At 37.5% G+C, this 21,281-nt stretch overlaps 1 protein-coding gene across 1 annotated transcript; it reads left to right on the top strand.

Annotated features, from left to right (window-relative positions):
* The first annotated feature begins 1,161 nt into the window (after positions 1–1,161).
* LOC136239873 (uncharacterized) lies at positions 1,162–8,327 on the top strand. Its single transcript, XM_066030620.1, has 20 exons — positions 1,162–1,245; positions 1,475–1,679; positions 1,727–1,843; positions 1,903–2,214; positions 3,059–3,460; positions 4,348–4,467; positions 4,535–4,610; positions 4,675–4,871; positions 5,626–5,692; positions 5,762–5,978; positions 6,022–6,225; positions 6,294–6,438; positions 6,481–6,757; positions 6,845–6,916; positions 6,977–7,044; positions 7,096–7,234; positions 7,289–7,328; positions 7,390–7,450; positions 7,500–7,543; positions 7,636–8,327. Exons 1-20 carry the CDS (start codon positions 1,162–1,164, stop codon positions 8,200–8,202), a joined length of 3,414 nt encoding a protein of 1,137 aa, XP_065886692.1. The 3' UTR covers positions 8,203–8,327.
* Positions 8,328–21,281: the final 12,954 nt, after the last annotated feature.

Raw genomic sequence — 21,281 nt, 5'->3', positions numbered from 1 at the left:
ATTTAGGGGGGGGCTGGGGGTCTAGCATGATGATGCCATTGCCTCGTTGTATATCGAAGACCAAAAAAAAATCATTATTTTCAGCTTACTACACTGCTCCTCAAAGAATACTGTGACTGCTCTATTAGAGTATCTCGATCTTGACTGCTCTATTAGAGTATCTCGAATAATGCTATTGAATAATTTTAGGGGGGCTAAGCCCCTCCAAAATTTTTTTCACAGGGGCTGCACCCCCCTTTGCCCCCCCTTCTCCGCCACCCCTGTTCTCATTTACCACAATTCCTGCTTGGGCATCCTGGGTAGTGGTAATATTTTGGAGTGTACTGAGTAGCAGCTGTGGTTCCTCAAGACCTTTCCGGGTTTGCTCTTTTACCTTTGTCTTTAGGTTACTGATGTCTATGAGGGTCACACATTTTCCAAACTTCTTCTCAACTAATTCTTTCACTCGTTTGGTATTGGGTTTCACAGTCGGCATCTCAGAAATTGTGGCTTCTTCTGCTGCAGTCAACCTTCTATTGACTGGATAATGTGTAAATATTGCAGGACCCACTTGATGAGTATGCTCAAGGTGACAATGACGTACGCACAACTTTTTATAAAGACTGCAGTAATGATTACATAAATGACAGCATTGTGTGCGAATTAATGTAGTGCTTACCTGTCATAAGATACAGTTATCTTCGTCTTGCAGTTCATAGCAAAAGTGCGATGGTAACCATTTCGCTTTAAATCGTCCAATGCCGTATGAAACTGTTCAAAAGTGTCGAATTGGGTGCCAACTTCCATTACAAGTTCTCAGTACAGCTCTGAAAAGTGTCCGATTGGGCGCCAACCACCATGACGCGTGCGGAGCACTGCTGAAAAGTGTCAAATTGGGCGCCATGATACGTGAAAATCGACACGTGGTGAGTCTGCGACCAGCATGGTTTAATCACGTGATCACGTGACAGGCGCAGGCCCATCAGCAGATGATTATATGAGGCACCGGTGGAAATAAGATGTACGTGGCTCTAAGAATAACCGGTACACCGGTGGACATAGACACTCCGTTTTTTTTTTTATCGAATCTCGTTATACGCAGAAATCCTACGACCTTTGAACTTCCTGTTTCTACAAAAATCACGTGATTTCTCCCGTCGTCCACTGAGTTTTGGCGGCAAAATGGCTTCCAGGGAAATCGTGTTTGACAGTGACCCTGACACAGATTGTAAAAGAAACGGTTACTCTCATGTTGATCATGAAAAGGTAAAGTAACTCACTGATTGTACTTCTAATCAAATCAGTAGCTCATTACAAAGCCAACAAATCAGTACTGAAATGACAAGTTTAATCTTATAGGTACCTATATATTCTATAGACTAATTGTTACCCATAACATATAGCGTTTGCTAGTTGGTATTATGATATGCACAGTTGTTTTTGTATATGGGCCATTCCAAGAAGGCAGTATGTAATTGTGTGTGTATATAACCAGCTGCAGGTGTTCAAATGCCCTGAGAATGAGTGCTGCAAGTCCTACAACAGAAAGGACAATTTACTTCAACACTTGAAACGAGACCACCAGATCCCAGCTACAAAAAGTGGACGGTTTAAGTGTCACATCCATGATTGCCAACAGTGTTACTTCCATCGTACTGAACTGATAAAACACTTACAAACTGAACACAGCATTCATATAGGTGAGGTACTGATGATACAACATTATATCAGGTGTACTCTTTAATAGCACAAGAAATGAAAGAATTCAACAGCTGGACTGAGTTTGAATCATGGAAAGATCAAGAAGAAGAAAGCTTGCATTGCTACTTTGTACAACCTACAGGAGAGAAGCAACGTACTAATGGTAAGAGACACTGCAATAGTTTATCAGTGACCAATACACACACATCTGTTCAATTACAGAGGAAAAGCGTATAGTAGTTTATACGTGCTGTCGGGATGGTGGGTACAGAGGCTGTACTAAGCAACGCAAGACTGATAAACAGAGGTCTTCCAAAGAATCTCGCAAACTCACACCAGAGAAGTTTTGTTTGGCATCAATCACGGCAACTGAGAATTTGGTATCAGGGAAAGTCACAGTTTGTTACACGGCAACACACACTAATCACCAACTGAATTTGAAAGAATGTAAACATCTGCCATTGCCCAAGGCCGTCATAGAAAGGGTGAAGACCATGTTAGCAAATGGCGTGGAAATGGAAACAATAATGGATGGTATGAAGTGCACATAATTGTTTGTATTCATTTGGAATTGCAGCATGCAACAATTACACAACAATCATATACACATGAGTTGAGCTGAGCCCTGAGAAAATAGCTAAAAAGAATGCGGATTATTCAGCCATTATTGATGACAATACAGAGCAAAACAGATAATGTGCGATTTGACTTCCTGGAAATAGACTATGCTCTTTTATGGAAATGTACAGTGACAACTTTGGTTATAAATAACATGTCAGATTTTGAATGAATAGATTATATTACAAATTGAAGAACTAGTGTAATTTTTCATCAGTATGATGTATTCAATGGCTCAGCTCAACATGTATGTATACCATACGTACTAATATGTACATACTACCTATATAGCACACACACACACACACACTTCTGCATTATTAACACTACACTAACCACAGTTACCCTTATGTTGCATGCATTGCACTTGTTAACTATTAACATAAAAGTTCGTGACCAGACATATATGGGCTGCATGTTTGACCACAATCAAGTTTGGTCAGACATACATATTCTGCACTGTGTGCATGCATACAGACAAAAAAGAAGATGCAGACTAAGGGATGTAGTATATGTGGCCCTCGTTGCTAGGAGATGCTACATTCTGGAGGGTGTTTCAGGCCAATTTTGAGTGATAGTTGTTAGTCTTCATCAGCAGTGTTCAGTGAATAATCTAAATAGTTGAAATTTAATATGTACAACTTTACCTTCTTCAAAAGAACATTAAGGCTGGTCAAACCTGCACATGGCATGGGTCTACTGTGAGATGTAATATTCATCTCTGAATGCTATTTTACATAAGTTATTTTCAACCACACAGACATCCGTGGTAGTGTGGGTAGTCGTGTAAAGAGACAATATTTCAGAGAAACTGCAAGCAGAAAGCACTTCGTTTCTCGCCAAGATTGCAGAAACATACGAAGAAAACTAAATGAATTTATAAAACATCGACACACAGATGATGCCATTTCTGTAGATCGTCTTGTCAATGAACTAAATCAAGAATCACCATCACCAATTATAGCTTATAAGCAGCAAGGGATTACCAATGCCCAGTACCTACTACCTGATGATAGTTTCTTTTTGGCTATCATGACAGAATTTCAGATGAGTATATTTGAAGAATTTTCAGCCAAAATTGTGTGCCTGGATTCAACGCACCGGACAAACCAGTATAAACATAAGTTAGTAACACTGGTAGTCCCAGATGAGTTTCGTAATGGTAAGACAACATTAAACTGCACTGTATTAATTATTAATCTGTTGTTATAATCATTAGACCATACCTATTTGATCTTATGTTGCACGAGCAAAATTATTTTAAATTTGGGTAGGTAGATCAGTTTGAAAATGATAGCAATTTTCATACAAAATGCAGTAGCTATATTTTACATACACAGTTAAAAATTCAGGTTTCATATTATCAGACTGCCTGTTTGCCAGCTAGGCTCCCCACTTTGAGCTTTCCCATTATATCTGTACAATTTTAGACTGTTGGACAATCTTCAATGGGCCCTTTTGGCTGTAACACAATTGTATGGTCTTTTAAATGGAACATGCCATCCACACACGTGATTTTCAAAATTATTTCACTTGAAGAAAAATGCAGTTGGTCGGGCCTGCACAACATGAGATCAGATAGGTATGCATGGCCTAATGAGTATAAGACCTTGAAATGCACATCCCCATGCATATACAGAATTAAGGGATGCTACTTTCACATTAATTTGTTAACATTTAATTGCCCATCTTTAAAGATAACTTTTCATGTATGTAATTTCTTTCCCTCTATAACAATCAGTAACATAGCAGTAGCAAAACATAAGGAGTTTAAAATAACCCCCCTCCCTGATTATTCTGATTTCTTGGCTGTGAGTCCCATATTGTACCCTGTACTGGCTACGTACTGCTATACATGCAGGTTTAATGGTTGGCATTGTATTACAAATGTATTTGGTATAAAAATTACATGTCATGCCAGGCTGCCAGTAATCACATTACAAGATAGTGTGCACACTTGTATTTCTATGAACAGCTAATCATTTGTATAATCCAAATCACAATTCTTAATATCGTTAGAACCTGCCGTGCATACTTATGCTTATCCAGGATGTCCTGTGGCTTGGTTGATCTCTAATAGAGAAGATGAAGCTACACTAACTATGTTTTTCAAAGTAGTTCATGAACGATGTCCTAAAGCAAAGATTACTAATTTGATGACAGATGACGGTATGTATCTAGCTATTGTGTCACAATGACAAGATGTGATATTTCATATTTCCAATGATGTTTGTAGATTTGGCTGGAGTCAATGGATGTAGTACTGTATATCCAGGAGTGAGACATTTGCTTTGTAAATGGCATATTGATAGGTACAGGTTAATGTGCTACCTCATTTTGTTTTTATCACAACATGTATTTATACAAAACATTTAGAGCATGGCAGAGAAAACTGAAAGCCCTAGTGAAGGATTCAGAACAGAAGGCAAACCTATATGCATGTTTATGGATACTAATGAACGAAGAGGACAGCGACACATTTAAAGATAAGGAGGAAACTTTCACAACTTATTGGTCTACCAGACAGCCGAAGTTTATAGAGTATTACAACAATGAGTATAGATCCAGAGCAGGTACTGTCATGATGTAAGTGGTCCACATTCCAAGTTGTCTGGCCAGGCCAACAACAGTACTTCTAATGGTTTGGCCAGAGCATATAATGTTGTCTCAATTGGTTCCTCGTTACAAGTGATCCCCACCCACTCACACAATACTGTAGAAAGTTTGGCAACTGTGTGGTATTACAACAAACTAAAATCTGCCAAATCATTTGTCCAATACAATTAAATCTGTAACAATTTCACCAAAACTTTTCTCACCAGAATCCTACTGCTACAACTTTCCTCCTGCCTAACTATCTAGCTATAATATGGTAGCTAGCTAATGACTCAAACCACAATGATACGGGTGATATGATATGTTCTCAACCAGCACGAATGTGATACTTAAAAGATTTACCATAGCTTTTACCTTTTAGAAAAGATACATGTTGAGTGAAGCAAAATTTATAATAAGGACTGGCTTCTGTTATTGGTGGTATGTATACATGGTATAGTTACTGTACACAATCATAAGTGAAAAGTGACGAACTCTGCTGATTATACAACTCATGTTTGTTACATGGGTTATTGTTATGTTAAATGGAAACTATCCAGTGCTGTAAATGGTCCGTAGGGACCATTTGTGGCACTGTAAGTGGTCTACGGAACCATCAGTAGTTGATATAGGTGGTCAGGAGGACCAACTTTTGGGGGACCAGTTGTAGCAATTACATGTAATAACACTTGTGCACATATTTACTGAAAATGTTCATTTACAATTTAATAGAAAAGTGGGCCATGTGTTACCGTCACTTTGATCACCAGAGCACAGACACTAATATGCTTGTAGAAAGGTAGGTGTATAATAGTAAGAGGTTAAGATGCAATTTACACATCATATATACTACTGCATGTATCTGTAGTTTTCATAACAAGCTAAAGATGAATCCAAGATATCTGGCACATCAAATTAACAAAAGAATTGATGATCTGGTTGGAACACTCCTACAAATTGAAGAAGATTTGTTTTTTGATCGCATGCGTAAGGAGGTCATGAGAGACAGCAGTGAGGCATCACTAAAACAAGAGGGTACTGACAGGCACACCCGTGGGATGGAAATTCCTGATGAGTCAATACAGGTATAGATTATATACTTAGTGATAATCTGTCATTCTACAATAGATGGTCAGTGAGGATATCTTTAAAGTTGTGTCTACAAGCGGAGAGAAGGAGTACACTATTCATGTTTATGCTGAGCAATGTGCACTAGGAAGCAAGTGTGTCCCTCACTGCATAGCCCCCGAGTGTTCCCATTTATGTCGGTGTATCATGGAGTGTTCGTGCATTGACTACAAATGTGGACACATATGCAAGCATACCCATAAGGTCATCTTTCATACTCTGCATATGTACATGCAGTATGAGGGAAACTTTAACACTTAATATGTATGTAGGTTAGAGCATTGGTAGTGAACACACAGGTGGAAGACTTAAAACCAATCAATCATCAGTCCATTATAGAGGATGAACCTACTGAGACAACAGAGACGTCTACTGTATACATGTGTACCCCATCACAAGACAAGCGAAAATCTTCAGGTACTTAATATAATGTGATTTACAAATTGCTATAATTACTAGATATCAATGGACGCAAGGAAGCAGTTAGGAAAATGCTAGAAACCATAAGTGAATCATGTGACCAAACCTGTGATTCAAATGTCCTAGAACGTGTGTTGTGTTTACTGACGCAAGCATCTGCAGCTTTGAAGGCTGTTACCCAATCTTTACCAGAAAATGAATTGTGTAATTTTGAAGTTAAGGAGAAATTTGCACCGGCACAAAAGAATGAAATACAATTACGATTATGGAAAACATCAAAAGATCCTGGAAGAAAACCCTCTAACCCTCCAATGAAGTTTGTTGTGTACTGTACACATGCATGCACAGTTATAGGCAAAGCTATTGTACGTACGTAGTATAATTACCATCTTCTCTCTTCTAGGAAGCCTAGTAATGATGACAAGTTGAAGATAATGTCAGTGATATCTGGATCTCAGCAGACAGCATCAAACAGGTAGCTAAATAAAGCATATGTACATAAAAGGTGATAAACACAACGTACATGTATTTATAGCAATCAGCTTTACGTTGACAGAGAAACAAACATTTGTACAGTCAAAGACCAACAGCCACAAGTTATTGGTAAACAGTATATTTTACAATTACACATCTGCATTGTTTCCATACAAATAGGAAAAAAGCGAAAGAGATGTGGCACTTGCAAAGGCTGTACTAGAGTAAATTGTGAGAAGTGCGTCAACTGTCAAGACATGCCAAAATATGGAGGGCCAGGAAAGAAGAAGAGGCCATGCAGTGAACGGAAATGTGAAAGGTCGATACAAATTTATTGTTAATGATATGGAGATATTGCTTTTTTCACACACAGATTAACACAGGAAACTGATACACTGAACACTGCTAGAAAGGTTTGATAATGATTGAACTACTGTAATATTAACACATACCAATGCACCACAATGTGTTTAGGAGAATATTCAGCCTGTTGACGACACCATTTCGAGGAAATTAACTGACGATTTTATATCAGGTATATGAACAAACAAATCACAATATACAGACATACTTAACATATGCAGGTAGTAACAATGGAAAAAACAAACAGCCTAAGACACAACATGGTGTAAGTCACATTTACAACAAATTTTATTATAATCTATTGTTAAAGTAATATTTAAAGTTGTATTTGATATACTGCCTGAATGTTTATTTTAGGTAGCTGAGGAGTTGATGTTATCATGTGATGCATATTTAACCAGACAAAGTCGTAAAGTGATAAAGATTAAACGGGACGGAAACTGTTTCTATGCATCACTTTCCTTTCAACTATTCGGTACACAAGATGAAGACTTTGAAGTTCGACACGTGGTAACCAGTATGGTTAAAAAAAACCAAAGTATTTTCAGACCTTATTTTATTCCAAGGAAAGATGTGGATACGATTGAAAAACATTGTGAGCAAAACTGGCCGTCAGGTGCATGGGCCACTCAGGTGGAAGTAGTAGCTGCAGCAACAGTTTTTGCAGTACCGATATTTTTCATAGAGCAGTCAGGAAATGAGCACAAGTGGAATGCTATATACCCACTGCACAACCCCACACTCAAGTATCCTCACATTCCTGAGATGGAAGAATGTACTTTGTTGAGGCCAACACATTTTGAGTTGTTATACTACACAAATTCTCATTATGATGCAATAGTATCTGTGGATACAGGAAGGGTGTGCATTAACCAGCCTTTATTATCAGGAGTATCCAGTGAACTGATCGAGATATCTGACTAGTCTCTTATTATTATTATGACAACCACTAGGAATATTGATTATATTGCATGCAGTTTAAATATCTTTGTTATACCTGTCATTGTGAATCTTTTCTTTAAAAAAAATCCTTGCTTGAATCCGGCGCCAGTTTTCAAGCGAGAATGGTTAAACAGCTGGCAGTGTATTCATTTTACTTGACACACTAGTGGTGTTTGAAGGTAAGCTTATGGTAGTTTGAGAGTTGACCTGGCTTTGCTGGGACAAGCCACTCTCCAGCCCTCTCGTAAACTTACCTTCATACAGACAATGGAAAGTCATAACAAGCAAACCTCAGGATAGCATTAAGGTAAAAGTTTTAATAATTTCCTCTGCCACCCAAGAACATGAATTTGTACTAAACATACCTCACGACAACATACGTGGCTGACAAACATTACCATTTGCAATACATTACCCGAGGCTTTCAACTTTTTACAAAACCACATCCAAGATTGCACATCTCAGATGGTCTATTATAGCAAATTCATAAACACGTCACACTGTACACCAAATCTCAAACTGGTGGATTCTGTGTGTCATCTTGCTATAATACTCTGCAAAATAGTTTTACAACACAATAAGCAGGATATGAAAAATAATTAAAGCATTAGCTAGGTAAGTAATTGCATCGTTCCAGCTCTGTGATGTCGGCCAGTTCCTCTGTTGTTGCAATTTCTGAAACACATGCAGCCTACCAGCATGGTTGTAGATCTGTTTCTGCTGTAGAACTCAATGTGGATCACATGGCTGCTGGAACATTTATTCTTCATTGACATGTACATAATTAGCTGTTACAGTAACAACATTTTGTGTAAGTGTACAAGTGGAAAGGACTTATATAGGCTGTGCCTTCTTTCTTGTAATTTTAGCTATTCCAAATGTGGTCAATACAATTCAGTATAATAATGTAGCAGAATTTTAACCTTAAAATTCCAATTTTGGACTAACCGTATATAAATTTCATGGTAAAGTACATTATGTGGCAGTGTGAATTGTAATTATTTTTGGCTTTGCTATCTATTAATAAGCTTTATAGTGCAACAAACATTATGCCAGTTGCATGTGTGGGAACAGGGGAATTGCACTCTAAGCACTCTGTGCAAGCAACTTCTAGATCTACAAGCACCCATCAACTGAACTGATGAACACACAATACAAAACAAAAATCACATTACAAATACACACACAAGTTTACAACAGCTACAATACTAAAAGAAGTCTTCACTCTTCACATTCAAGCTGTGGGCAGAGAGGCAAACTCTGCCCTATCCTGTGATGACTGAACTGATTATTGGCATGATGTGCAGATTATCTTGTCAGCTATAATAGAATGCATAACTATTTTGTGATTAACTGATAACACTGAACACCTTATGATTTACTCACTTTTAGTCCAGAGAGAGAACCATCATTAGTAATATGATGATACATACAATACATTATTAGTCCTCGGTCTTGTGCGACCACAGTCAGATCAAGCAAAATGAGATCTTGTGGGCATGGCAAGTTGTGTACACGTAAAAAGAAAACAAACAAACAAAAAAAAAAGACTTAACAACAACAGCAACAACAATAATTACAAGACAAAAATTAAGTTAAGTGCTCGGTTGACCAATCACTACAAAAAAAATCTTTTGCGAACATGTCATACATTGACGAGCAGCATTGTCGAGGATCTTTCGGATGGAAGATTTGGTGGTTACACAAAATTGTACAAAGTCAATAAAGTTCTTGATGTTCTGAATGGAAGAAGGTAGGTAGTGACCTAGCACACTAATTTCAATAGTTTCATAATAGTTTGGCATTTTTAAGTGATCAAATTCTGCAAGCAGTCGATGATATTCAATCTTATTTTGTTTTCTAGACCTAGCAGATTGAATGCTGTGTTCTGAGTCTAGAGGGCAGGTTAGTTCAAGTAAAGCAACAGAGGGTTTGCCTGAGTTATATACAACAATATCTGGCCAGTAAGGTGTGATTAGTAAAGTAGATAGAATAGTGGCTTGAGGTGCTTCACTAGCTCATAAACCCTGAAGGTCAGCAAAAACATGGATAGATGGATTGTCACTAAATATTTCTTTTGAGTTTAGAGGCCAGAAGGTGAAGAACTTGATCATGACGGTATGTATATCTCTGTTGTGTTAAGGCAACAGGACAGCCTCCTTGGATGTGAGCTGTGGTAGGATGAGTCGAGTCACACAATGTACACTTAACATCAGATTGAACACACCAACGCCTTAAGTTAACTGCATGGTAAGGTATCTGAAGCAGCCCACAAAAGAAATGACAACTGCCCAGGATGAAAACCAGACATCAGCCGGACATGTTCTGTCCAACCACTTCTTCAGATAACGAGTGGCAGTTGATTCCATCTGTGAAATTGTCCTATTTGACACTGCATCAACACATAGGTGAAATGGTAACAATGATATGATGTAGTTTCTATATATCCAAACCTTGTACTCTCCACGAATACAGAGAGAATCAGTTGCATTCAGTAGGGTAGTCAGTCTAGTAATCATTTGTTTACCTGCAGCTCTTTTAGTAGCACTCAAAGATCCACAATCAGTCGATGCGAAACTGAACCAAAAGCATTTTATGGTTTACCGTAGAAGCCGCGTAGCATCAGTTCGAAGTAACCACTTGAGGTGAGAATAACAGATAAAACACCAAAGCACCAAAGAAGAAGAATCTCACTTTTAGGAACTCGTGTGCCCGGATGACTGAGGAACCGAAATGTGATCACGTGATTTCGGTACCGGAAGTTCAAAGGTCGTAGGATTTCTGCGTATAACAAGATTCTTTTTGATCGCATGCGGTTAGACGCAACCGCAGGTGTATGCCTTGCGTTCCTTTGTGCATTCCGAACATTGATCGCCCTGTTATCGCTTCAGTATTCGCTCAATCACCTCAAGATTCACATCATCGATCTCACCATACATGATTACCCTACAGTCATGATTTCAGCACCAAACGAAGTTTCAGTCGTCCCGGCTCAGTCGACCTAGAGGCCAAATACAAATCCCAGATTGTTTTTTTCCGCAATACTCGCTTGGCATGTAGGGCAATGTGTCTTTAAACTGTTCTGAAAGTTTCGTTCAGATTGAAACATTTGTTTTCGAGAATGGCTAGTTTGAAATTTGAATTTAGTCGCCCCCACGTCATTTGCTCTCTAAGAAGAATGACGCAGAGCACAACTGCAGGCCTGCCAACCTGGAAAGTAAAAAAATCTTGAGATTTCTGTACCTTTATTGTAGTATTGCAGTGTGTAGTAAAAAAAAAACTGGTAGATGCTATGCTGAGACCAAAAAAAAAAAAAAAAAGGTCTCGACTTTTCTCAAAAAACCGTGAGATTCGATCTGCTGCCCTTGAGCAGGGTAGTGAAACCGTGAGACTCACGGTAAACCCGTGAGAGTTGGCAGGCCTGCAACTGCGGTCACTGGGTATTGATGAACTGGCGCTCTATGTAGTTAATCAGTACATATAGCCACCAAGAAGTGTGCTGCCATAGATTATAGTCCATAGATATAATCTATGGTGCTGCATACCATCCTTTGTTTTGAAATTAGTCGCCCCCACATAATTTGTCCTCTAAGGGCGCGGCTTAAAGAATGACACAAGAGTACAACTGTGGTTACCAGTTGTTGACACAAGCTGTGAGTAATTAGCACATGTAGCTAGCTTAAAAGGAAGCATGCAAAATCGCTTAATACAAATGTCACCATGCATTGTTGCATTTTATAGCACCCCCACACAAAATCACACATGTAATTACAACATACAGAGGAGACACATGAATACCAAACACTTTTCACAAAAATAATGTAAGAATTGTACAATAATGACTGTAATATAACTGCTATGCAAATGTTTTCCAGTGGCCCGCCATGGTAGCAAGTCTCACATGACGGCATGTATATTCATCCAAACACAATGGGAGTAACGAGTAAGTATGATGACAACAAGTTGGTATGACTCCATTTGTAGAATCCAGATGAGTGGGTGTGGCTCCAGTATGTCTAAACAGTTAACAAACATTCCTGTTATAAATACGTGCTAGAGTTGCAATATAATAGTATAGTATTTAAATGCAATAATACATAGTCTCCATTGCATCACTATCAAACGACACTAAGTGGAGGATATTGTTGCATCTCTAGTATGTACACTCTATCAGTACAACCTATCTTAATGGCCACTAGTATAGAAAGACAACCACTCTTGAAAAGCCAATTCCAATTGAGAATTTATACACTGTTACCTGCTGAATGAGTGAAGGTGGCAATAAACAAGTTCCACTGTAATTTATACACGTGATCTGATCCTGTATATTCTGTCAGTGGATGAGATCCACTTGGCCAGGAAAAAATGTGACTCAAGTGCCCTGGATGATCCATACTCAACCAACTTATGACCCAGTGGCACAATGGAACTGACTATTTATAGAGAATACAATTATATTTATTTCTAAGATGTGTGGATGTGTGGACACATTACAACACATTACACGTACATACAAGACATGGTACGTACTGTTTTAGCATTTCAAGTCACCACATTATACACGTACCAGTCAACAATGCTTCATAGTGCCCATCAGTAAACCTGAAGAAAAGTTACGAAAAATAAAAATTCACATAAGTACAATGAAACCTCATTAATATGGCCAGCTGTGGGACCAAAAAATTTGGCCTGAATAACAAGGTGGCCTTATTAATGAGGTCATAAGTAATGCTTAGCTATATTTGGGACCTACTAGAGGTGGCCAATATAATGAGGTGGTCTTATTAAAGAGGTGGCCACTAAGTGAGGTTTCACTGTACATATAGTTCACAATATTGTGAACAATATTAATGGTTAACAATATACACTGAAACTTGCAGGTCACTTCTTGTGGAAGATTGCTCTCTACACAAAATGACACATTCAGAGACTGTATTTAGATGGATGATACAGTAACGCATTGCGACTTCAATACTCGTGATGTGTCACTGCTAGGCAGCAACCATATACACGGCACTGCCACATCGCACTTGCTCGCACACACAATTTTGCTAAAGATTTTACAAATTGATAATTAAGGGGTGTGGCAACTAGCTGTTTTGCTCACAAGACTGTGTGGCAGCTGTTTCCCTTCTGTACACAAGTGGCCACCAAGACAGGTCCACTGTGGATGAAAGCCAGGCATTAGATATTTGGTATTTCATGTGTTGAAGACATTCCAGGGCTTCTGGTAGTCTCAAATCTCACCACAGTTTAACTCAGGCAGTGTTGTGGTCACCACTAAACTACTGGAATGCTGTGTTATGTTCATCTTATGCTTGGCTACTATATTGTAGAACTGAAATGGATACTCTGAAAAATATATCCTATGGATAATGACTTCATCACTTTCTTCATCAGGAGCTTATAAGGACCAATAGTGAAACTTTTTACACTTGGGGCTGACAGTCAACTACCTATGTCTGAAGCAGTGCTTTTGGTGCTCTAACAGATTGGCTGCCCCCTTGCTGCCAGCACTCACTGTCTCATACGCTGTCATACACTAAATCCATCTCTATAGCCAGTTAGAACAGCATGCTTCTTACCTTTTTTTAAGGCCGCATAATGCAGCCACCTCTTTAAAAGGCAAGGTCAGAGAATTTTGTCCCTACGGCCTGAATAATGACCAGTTTTCACTGTACTATTAGTGATTAGTGATCATGGGGGATTATTTATTAAGATACTAAGATATACAAACGCTACAACCTCTAAATATAGCAGTAAATTTTTTACCCTGGTCCAATGTCTCGTAATAATCGTGACTTCTTGAGAGACTCTACTGTGACAAATACATGTTTATCATGATATGTGCTAATCGCCTTTTTACAATTAAGTTTTACAACACAAATACATGTATAGTTAAACTCACCAATTGCGACTAAATCCCTTCAACACGAAAAGACCAATAATGAGACAACCTTGGAGACAACAGCCACACAAGCCTATTCTGGTGCGTTTATTTAGTAGTAATATAAATTTTAAAGGCGTTTATTTACAACAGGACATAATTACGCGCCCCTCTATTGTCTCTGTACATACTTGCCTTTTCTTTACTATTCTCATTTCATTTCACAAAATCTCTTGGCAAGGGCGTAGCTTCTTCACTTGAATTAGTCAATGCTTGAAGTAGATCGAGATACTCTAATAGAACAGTCACATTTCTACAAGTGCCATATTTTTATATTGTAAAGTCTGCAAGTAGCTAGTAATTTAAACTATACAATCCGATGCTAAGCAGAAGTTGTAACTATGCTAAATATTGATTGCTGTGTTACAGCTGTTTTGTGACTGCTCTAATAGAGTATCTTGATCGTTTCAATGCAGTACAAGATGAAAGGCAAAGTGTTGTTAAGGGTTTACTAGTTAAAATGGGTGTTAGTTGACTGCAGTTGCATGCCACTAACAGGGCCGTCCAGATAAATTAGAGGGCCTAGGGAAAAGAGTTAAAGAGGGGCCCAGGGGCAAAGAAGGGTCTAGATCCTGACTGCTCTATTAGAGTATATCCATCTTTCTTTAAACAGGTATTCAAGTGGCCCCTTTCGGGCTGTGGTAGGGGGCAAAATACCCCAGTTACCCCCAATGTGGGCGGCTCTGGCCACTAAAATTACAGTTATATTTTAATATTCTGTCACTGTAGTCTGGTGTTTCTGTCAAAACCATGGAAACTCACCTACTGTTATCAACAGTGCATTGCTTATTCTAACAAAAAGTATTGAAATCCCATCCAAAAACAGCTTATAGCTGTAAAAAAAAGTGCTCGTCCAAGTAAAGCAGAGTTAACTGCGACAAAAAGTAACGATATCATAATGCGGCCATGTGCGAGGTGTGCAAGTTGTAAAATTAATATTAGCTAATCAGATAATACAATGTTATTGTTAAAGTGTTAATGAGAACTATGTGATGCTACTAGTTTTTAAGTGTGTGAGCATCTTCATAAATGCCACACAAATTTAATTCTCAATAAAGCAATGTGTATAGATTCTCTGATAGTAATAAATAGTTTGAGTTTGGCCGCCTTTCCTGTATACAGCAATGCTACGAACAAAGGAAAGGTGGCCAAACTCAAACTATTTATTACTATCAGAGAATTTATACACATTGCTTTATTGATAATTAAATTTGTGTGGCATTTATGAAGATGCTCACACACTTAAAAACTAGCAGCATCACATAGTTCTCATTAACACTTTAACAATAACATTGTATTATCTGATTAGCTAATATTAATTTTACAACTTGCACACCTCGCACATGGCCGCATTATGATATCATTACTTTTTGTCGCAGTTAACTCTGCTTTAAGCACTTTTTTTACAGCTATAAGCTGTTTTTGGATGGGTACACCTTACAGGTAAACAGCAGCAAAAACCAAATACATAGTAACGATCATAACTTTAAAAACAGCAAGTTCAACAAACAGCTATTTGAAAATGAGATTAGATTTCATTAAACTGCATTAATATTAATTGTAAAGCCATATGATTACAACCCTTATTTTTTGCTTCCTCCTATATATCATGACTGACATATTACTTTGATTGTTGTAAACACTAGTATAAGTGGTACTAGGCATTTTCAGCAGACTTTCTGAGAAGTTGGCAATTCAAAATCCTACCATAAATAATTATTTTTCACTAGACTACGTGGACACAATCGGTATTGTCATTATTCATTGCAAGTTTCAACAAATAATGACAACTGCACATTTGCACTGGTAAAAATTTTCCTCAACATGGATACTCTAATATAGAGCAGTCATAATGTAAACTATTCATCTCTACACATTTTGTAAATAGGCTCTTGCCCCACTATCTCTTGTCTATGATACAGCCAACCTCAAGTTAAAAGCTATCTAAAATGGTGGGAACTTACGTAGCTGTTGGCTACTTATACGATTGATGCTCTGGATGTGTGAAAATAAATTTAGTTTTAAAAAATAAGAAAATACAATAGCTTTAACTAACCACTGGCAAGCTACAACACACTGATTACTTAGGCATCATTATTATAATTATTCCTTGTTTCCCATCACTGCACATCAATTTGCACCAAAGTTTAATAATTTGAATACGTGGATGCACTATTTCATGATAGAAGGGAGCACATAGTAGAGTGAACAAGTCTTAAGCAAGAGTCGTAGAAAGAGTATGCCTTTCATTTATCCAGTTATACCAAACAAAGTTATATCTATGCAAACGAATATAATTTGTGTGTTAGAGTTCCATTATTCTCCTCTTAGTGGAATAAACACTGTTCTATCCTGTAACTTCTTGCCCCCTCAGACCCCCTATAGCTGTGCCCCCTAGATCCCAGCCACCTATATATATAGCCATGGTTATAGGTCACATATTATGTTCACAAACGTTTGTAATCATGCATGCAGTTACTACGTGCTTGCTGCAACAGTTACACAATGAAAGTAGCTATAGGTTTTTAACATCTAAAATTTTCCTTTGGCTAGACTCCCAATCTGATATGATATTGTTGCTCTACTGAGTAACTTAATTTTGCCTGTTTACACTGCTCCACCCCCTCTGCTTTAGAAGCTCCAAGTTGGAAAATTCATTGCTTGTTACTTGAAAGGGACGCCTGGATTCAGTCAGTAGAATAGAATGTTGGACTGGAATAGGTGTATTAAGATAATTTCACCTAGTGGTCACCTCTTTATAAAGACCACCTCCCAACAAAGATCACCTCTTTATAATGACCGTTTTACTTTAATACTGACAACCATGCATGTATAATTATTTACAAAAATCATACAACATTGGCCCCTATCATTGATTCATGCAGTCTTGCTGAATTTCTACAATTCCCTTTAACTCTAATTGGCTAGTAATCTGGCACCTTTTCAAGTCAGTGTAAAGGAGAAAAAAGGCGGCCAATTGAAAATCACTAGCAAATTAGAAATACAGAAAATTAATTAGGAATGCAGCAATGCTGCATCAGTCAATGATAAAGGACCAATGTTATATAGATTATCTTTATCTTTATTAGTGCTTTTTCTTGTATAGTTAATTTATATTCTTGTTCTTCTTAACACTTTTTAATTAAAGCAAGTTCTTCCTATTACATGCGCTGTAGCTCTGCTCTATTCCCATATTTCTGTACATTTGTGCAGCCAAACTACAATAGTTTCACTTTGGTGTTCTTGCTGCAAGTCAACAAGTTCAAATTTTGAAGGGGGTTTCAGGACCCCCCAGTACACTCCTCGCATTTATCTGTATGCATACATTGTATCTTGTTTACAGAGTTTACTTCCATGCACTGACCTATATAGTCAGCAGGTACAGTGTATATCTATACAAAACTTTCTTAGTCTCTGGCCTAAGAGACAATACCAAAACTAAGATCACTGTGACAGTCACAACTTTGCATATCAGTTCAGCAACAATAACCTAAGGAATGGCTGGAGGTTATGTACATGCAACCTACAGTATAAACATTGGCCAATGTCATTGCATACCATTAAACTGAGTTATATGACAAATTTTATAATTGTGCAGAGGGTACTGAGTATACAACTATACAGTGCTGCCAGAAATAATGAATGGATTACTGTGATAATTATTTCAGAATCTGCATCTGTATTTTGGCACTCCTCTTATACAACCCTGTAAGTACAAACAATAATTTATAATGTGTTAGGCATTATAAACTCTTAGTACAAATTAAACCTATACTAAAAATTAATCCAGTTACATATAAGATTTCAGGCAATAACTTCTGGAAGTCACAGCAACTCACCGCACACACCCACACACTAGCTCATTGAAGTCATTAGTGCATTCAATCAATTTCAATGCATGGACATTTAAGAAGGATGACATTTTAAGGTGTAGACCCCCTCTGCTGTGTTCGCTTATCAGATCTACCTTGGTTATGGCTCTGTATTCTGCCAAAAATGTATTCACTTTACCAGCATGCAGCTGTGACACCGTTAGTTCCTTAAAATGTGTCTTCTTGTATAAATGGTTTGCTACACTTTGAGTTTCGATTAATGGTCATTCTGGCTATGTGCAATTGGTAGATTCACAATCATAATAATGTATATCCTACTGAAGCCATACCTCAATTAATAGTATGCTTTACCTTAGTTAAAATGCCTGGTAAGGTGCTGAGATAAAATCAATGCAAGGAATTAAAACAATTAAGCAGTAGTATATAGAAGTCTGAAAACCCTAGTGTGATAGAGGCCACATAATATTGCATGCAGCTATGATATATGTGACCAGATTTGCGAAAAGGTACCTTTTTCACACACAAAATTTGACCCATTTCTTGAACTTTGAAACTTCATAACATTTTGATCTTGGAATATAATTGCTTGAAATTTTCGATGAATGTAGCTACAGTATCTGGCTAAATTTTGTTACTGAGAGCAAGTTAATCAATATAAGGATTCAAGTGTTACATCATTTTGTTTGCTGGTATGTCAGATGTGTGAAAAAGGTACCTTTTCGCAAATCCGGTCACATATTATCTTATTGGCACTTGTCCTCTGCTTCACCTTAGACTAGTATTAATGACTAATCCTACTCTGATATACTGTACTATAACTTATAGACATCATATATAGTTACTGTGCTAGTTCCACAACTCTTCTACTGTACTAGTCATAAAATGTGTCAAACACATCAAGTTATTCAAAGTTACAGTATACAGTATAAAAATGATAGCAGGTTTAATTTTTTGCCACAGATACAAAAAGCTTATACACAATGCACTATCAAATTTTGCTACCATGAAAATTTTGCCAGAGTTATGTATATACCAGTATATAGTCAGCTTTTGCTGGCTGATGTTTCCCAAGCTCACTGGCAAGCTAATTTGAGGCCTGAATTGATAAAGGATGCCTGTGTACAACTGTGTACATGCATGATGTTGGCTAAAAGACCTGCACTGCATGTATATACTTTCCTCTTATTTTAATCAGCTTTGTCCCACAACTCAATGTAATTCATCTGTATACATATTCCTCTGTCATTGTGAAAAAATCCCTTGACCTTTCCATCACTCATCACTCCTGTAAACTTGTACAATACTCTACAAGGTGCTGTCTAAACTTATGGCAATGCCAAGCTAATTTTAATAAAAGTTTTGTGAACATCTAAAAAATCAGTTTGCAAACTAATTGCCCAAATATGCAGTGTATACAGGTACTTGTTAACAATTAGAACTTATGCAGTTAAAATATCTATGGCATGTGTACAATAATACTATGTGTTTTGTTTGTCTTAATAGATGCTAGTTGTTGATAATGACAGCAATTACCTGTAAATTGGCAGAGATGCTTCAAGTACAACTGAAAACCTTAGTGTGAATGAAGAAGTAATCAAGTGGATTCAAGAAACTGAATTGCAAAATAATAATGAAGAGTGCAAATCTATTGTTTCCTACAGAACTACTGTAACAAATGAAGAAATGCTAATTTATTTCTATGGATACGAAAACAGCTCACACAAGAGTGAGAAACACCAAATTTTTCCAGGCTCTATCCCTAGTTTTTAGATATCGGACACAATTTGATTATCACAAAAGCAAACATCTAGCAAAAGAAAGCATTGGGTAACTATCACACACTAACATCAATCACGGGGTTGCAGCAGTCAAAGCATCTTGTACTAAAACTAGTATCCAGGAGAGCTCTATATAAGTTTATTAGTAGATCAGATAGTAGTAACCCACTTCCTGGTCACAACATACAAGGACAATACTTGGACTATCATACTGCAGTTAATTTTACTGCTAATAGTGGCCACGGCAGCATTTCATCACAACCACAAAATTTTACTGAGGCAATAACTACTGCGATTTTGCCAGCAGACAATGATTGTGTTTTTTTCATGTACACCATCAGATGGAAACTATGTTGATAATGGTGTTGCCTTCTCTATGGATAGTGCCATTCAGTCAGTTAATAGTGGAGTAGATCATCCCAAGTCTCCATCAATTCCTCCCTATTACAGAGAAGCCAGTACTCCCCATGATACCTCTGTGTCAGATGACTAGTGCACTACACCAACCACTGGAGTATATCAGTCACACAATATTGCAGTTTACCACGATGATATCACTGTAGATAATGCTAATGGTTTACAGTTGATATGACTAAATCACATTGTATAATCAACTTGACATCATGATCAGTAAAGCTTTGGATACTGTGTCTCATAGTATTTCCGTGGTTAATTGGCATATCTGGATTTATTCTTCTTTCTCCTACTTTTCAAACATACTTAGTGCAGTTAATATAAACATCTTAGGCCTTTATAAGGCCTTCTGGTATACAGGCTCTGCCTTTACCAGGTACTTTAATCATATATAAAACAATGTCCATTTGGTTCCACTTGGGGTACTTAGAGATAATAAGTCACTCTCTAGGGTTCCTATGGATATACAAATACATGAAAATAGTAAGACAAAAATATCCTGACCACCTGGCAGACTCCTGTAAGCGTTCGAGCGGTAATCAGATGACTGCAGGTTTGAGGCTGCCCAGGTCCAGTCATGGATTTTTTCTTCTTTCTCCTACTTTTCAAACATACTTAGTACAATTAATATAAACATCTTAGGTCTTTATAAGGCCTTCTGGTATACAGGTTCTGCCTTTACCAGGTACTTTAATCATAATAATCATAATTATAATATCTGGTGTGCTATGGACTTGGTTTAAGAATTACTTGCTGAATCATTACCAAAGTGTTTAAATCACCAACTGTCTCTCTGATTTGCTGCCTGTTGTTTCAGGAGTGCCACAGGGATTTCTTGGCCCCCTGTTATTCCTGGTATATATACGTCAACTTATATTCATTTAAGTAAACTACTTAAGACACAAAGTCATATTGCTTCTTCCCAACCACAATTCTCTCCAGGAGGACACCACTGCCTTGTTTACTTGGTCTAAGAACTTAGACTTGGACTTCAATCTGAGGAAATTTGTACATCTATCATTCAATTGCAATCATATCTTTAACACAACCTATACACCATATCTGATACACCTATACCTCCCTTAGGGC

This window comes from Dysidea avara, chromosome 12 (assembly GCF_963678975.1).
Source record: "Dysidea avara chromosome 12, odDysAvar1.4, whole genome shotgun sequence".
Taxonomy (NCBI): Eukaryota; Metazoa; Porifera; class Demospongiae; order Dictyoceratida; family Dysideidae; genus Dysidea; species Dysidea avara.
This window is presented reverse-complemented; position numbering and strand designations above follow the sequence as displayed.

Coding starts and splice junctions, on each gene's coding strand:
- LOC136239873 (XM_066030620.1), top strand. CDS start 1,162: ATGGCTTCCAGGGAAATCGTGTTTGACAGTGACCCTGACACAGATTGT. Junction 4,468..4,534: donor TAATTTGATGACAGATGACG/GTATGTATCTAG, acceptor TGATGTTTGTAG/ATTTGGCTGGAGTCAATGGA. Junction 7,544..7,635: donor AGCCTAAGACACAACATGGT/GTAAGTCACATT, acceptor TGTTTATTTTAG/GTAGCTGAGGAGTTGATGTT.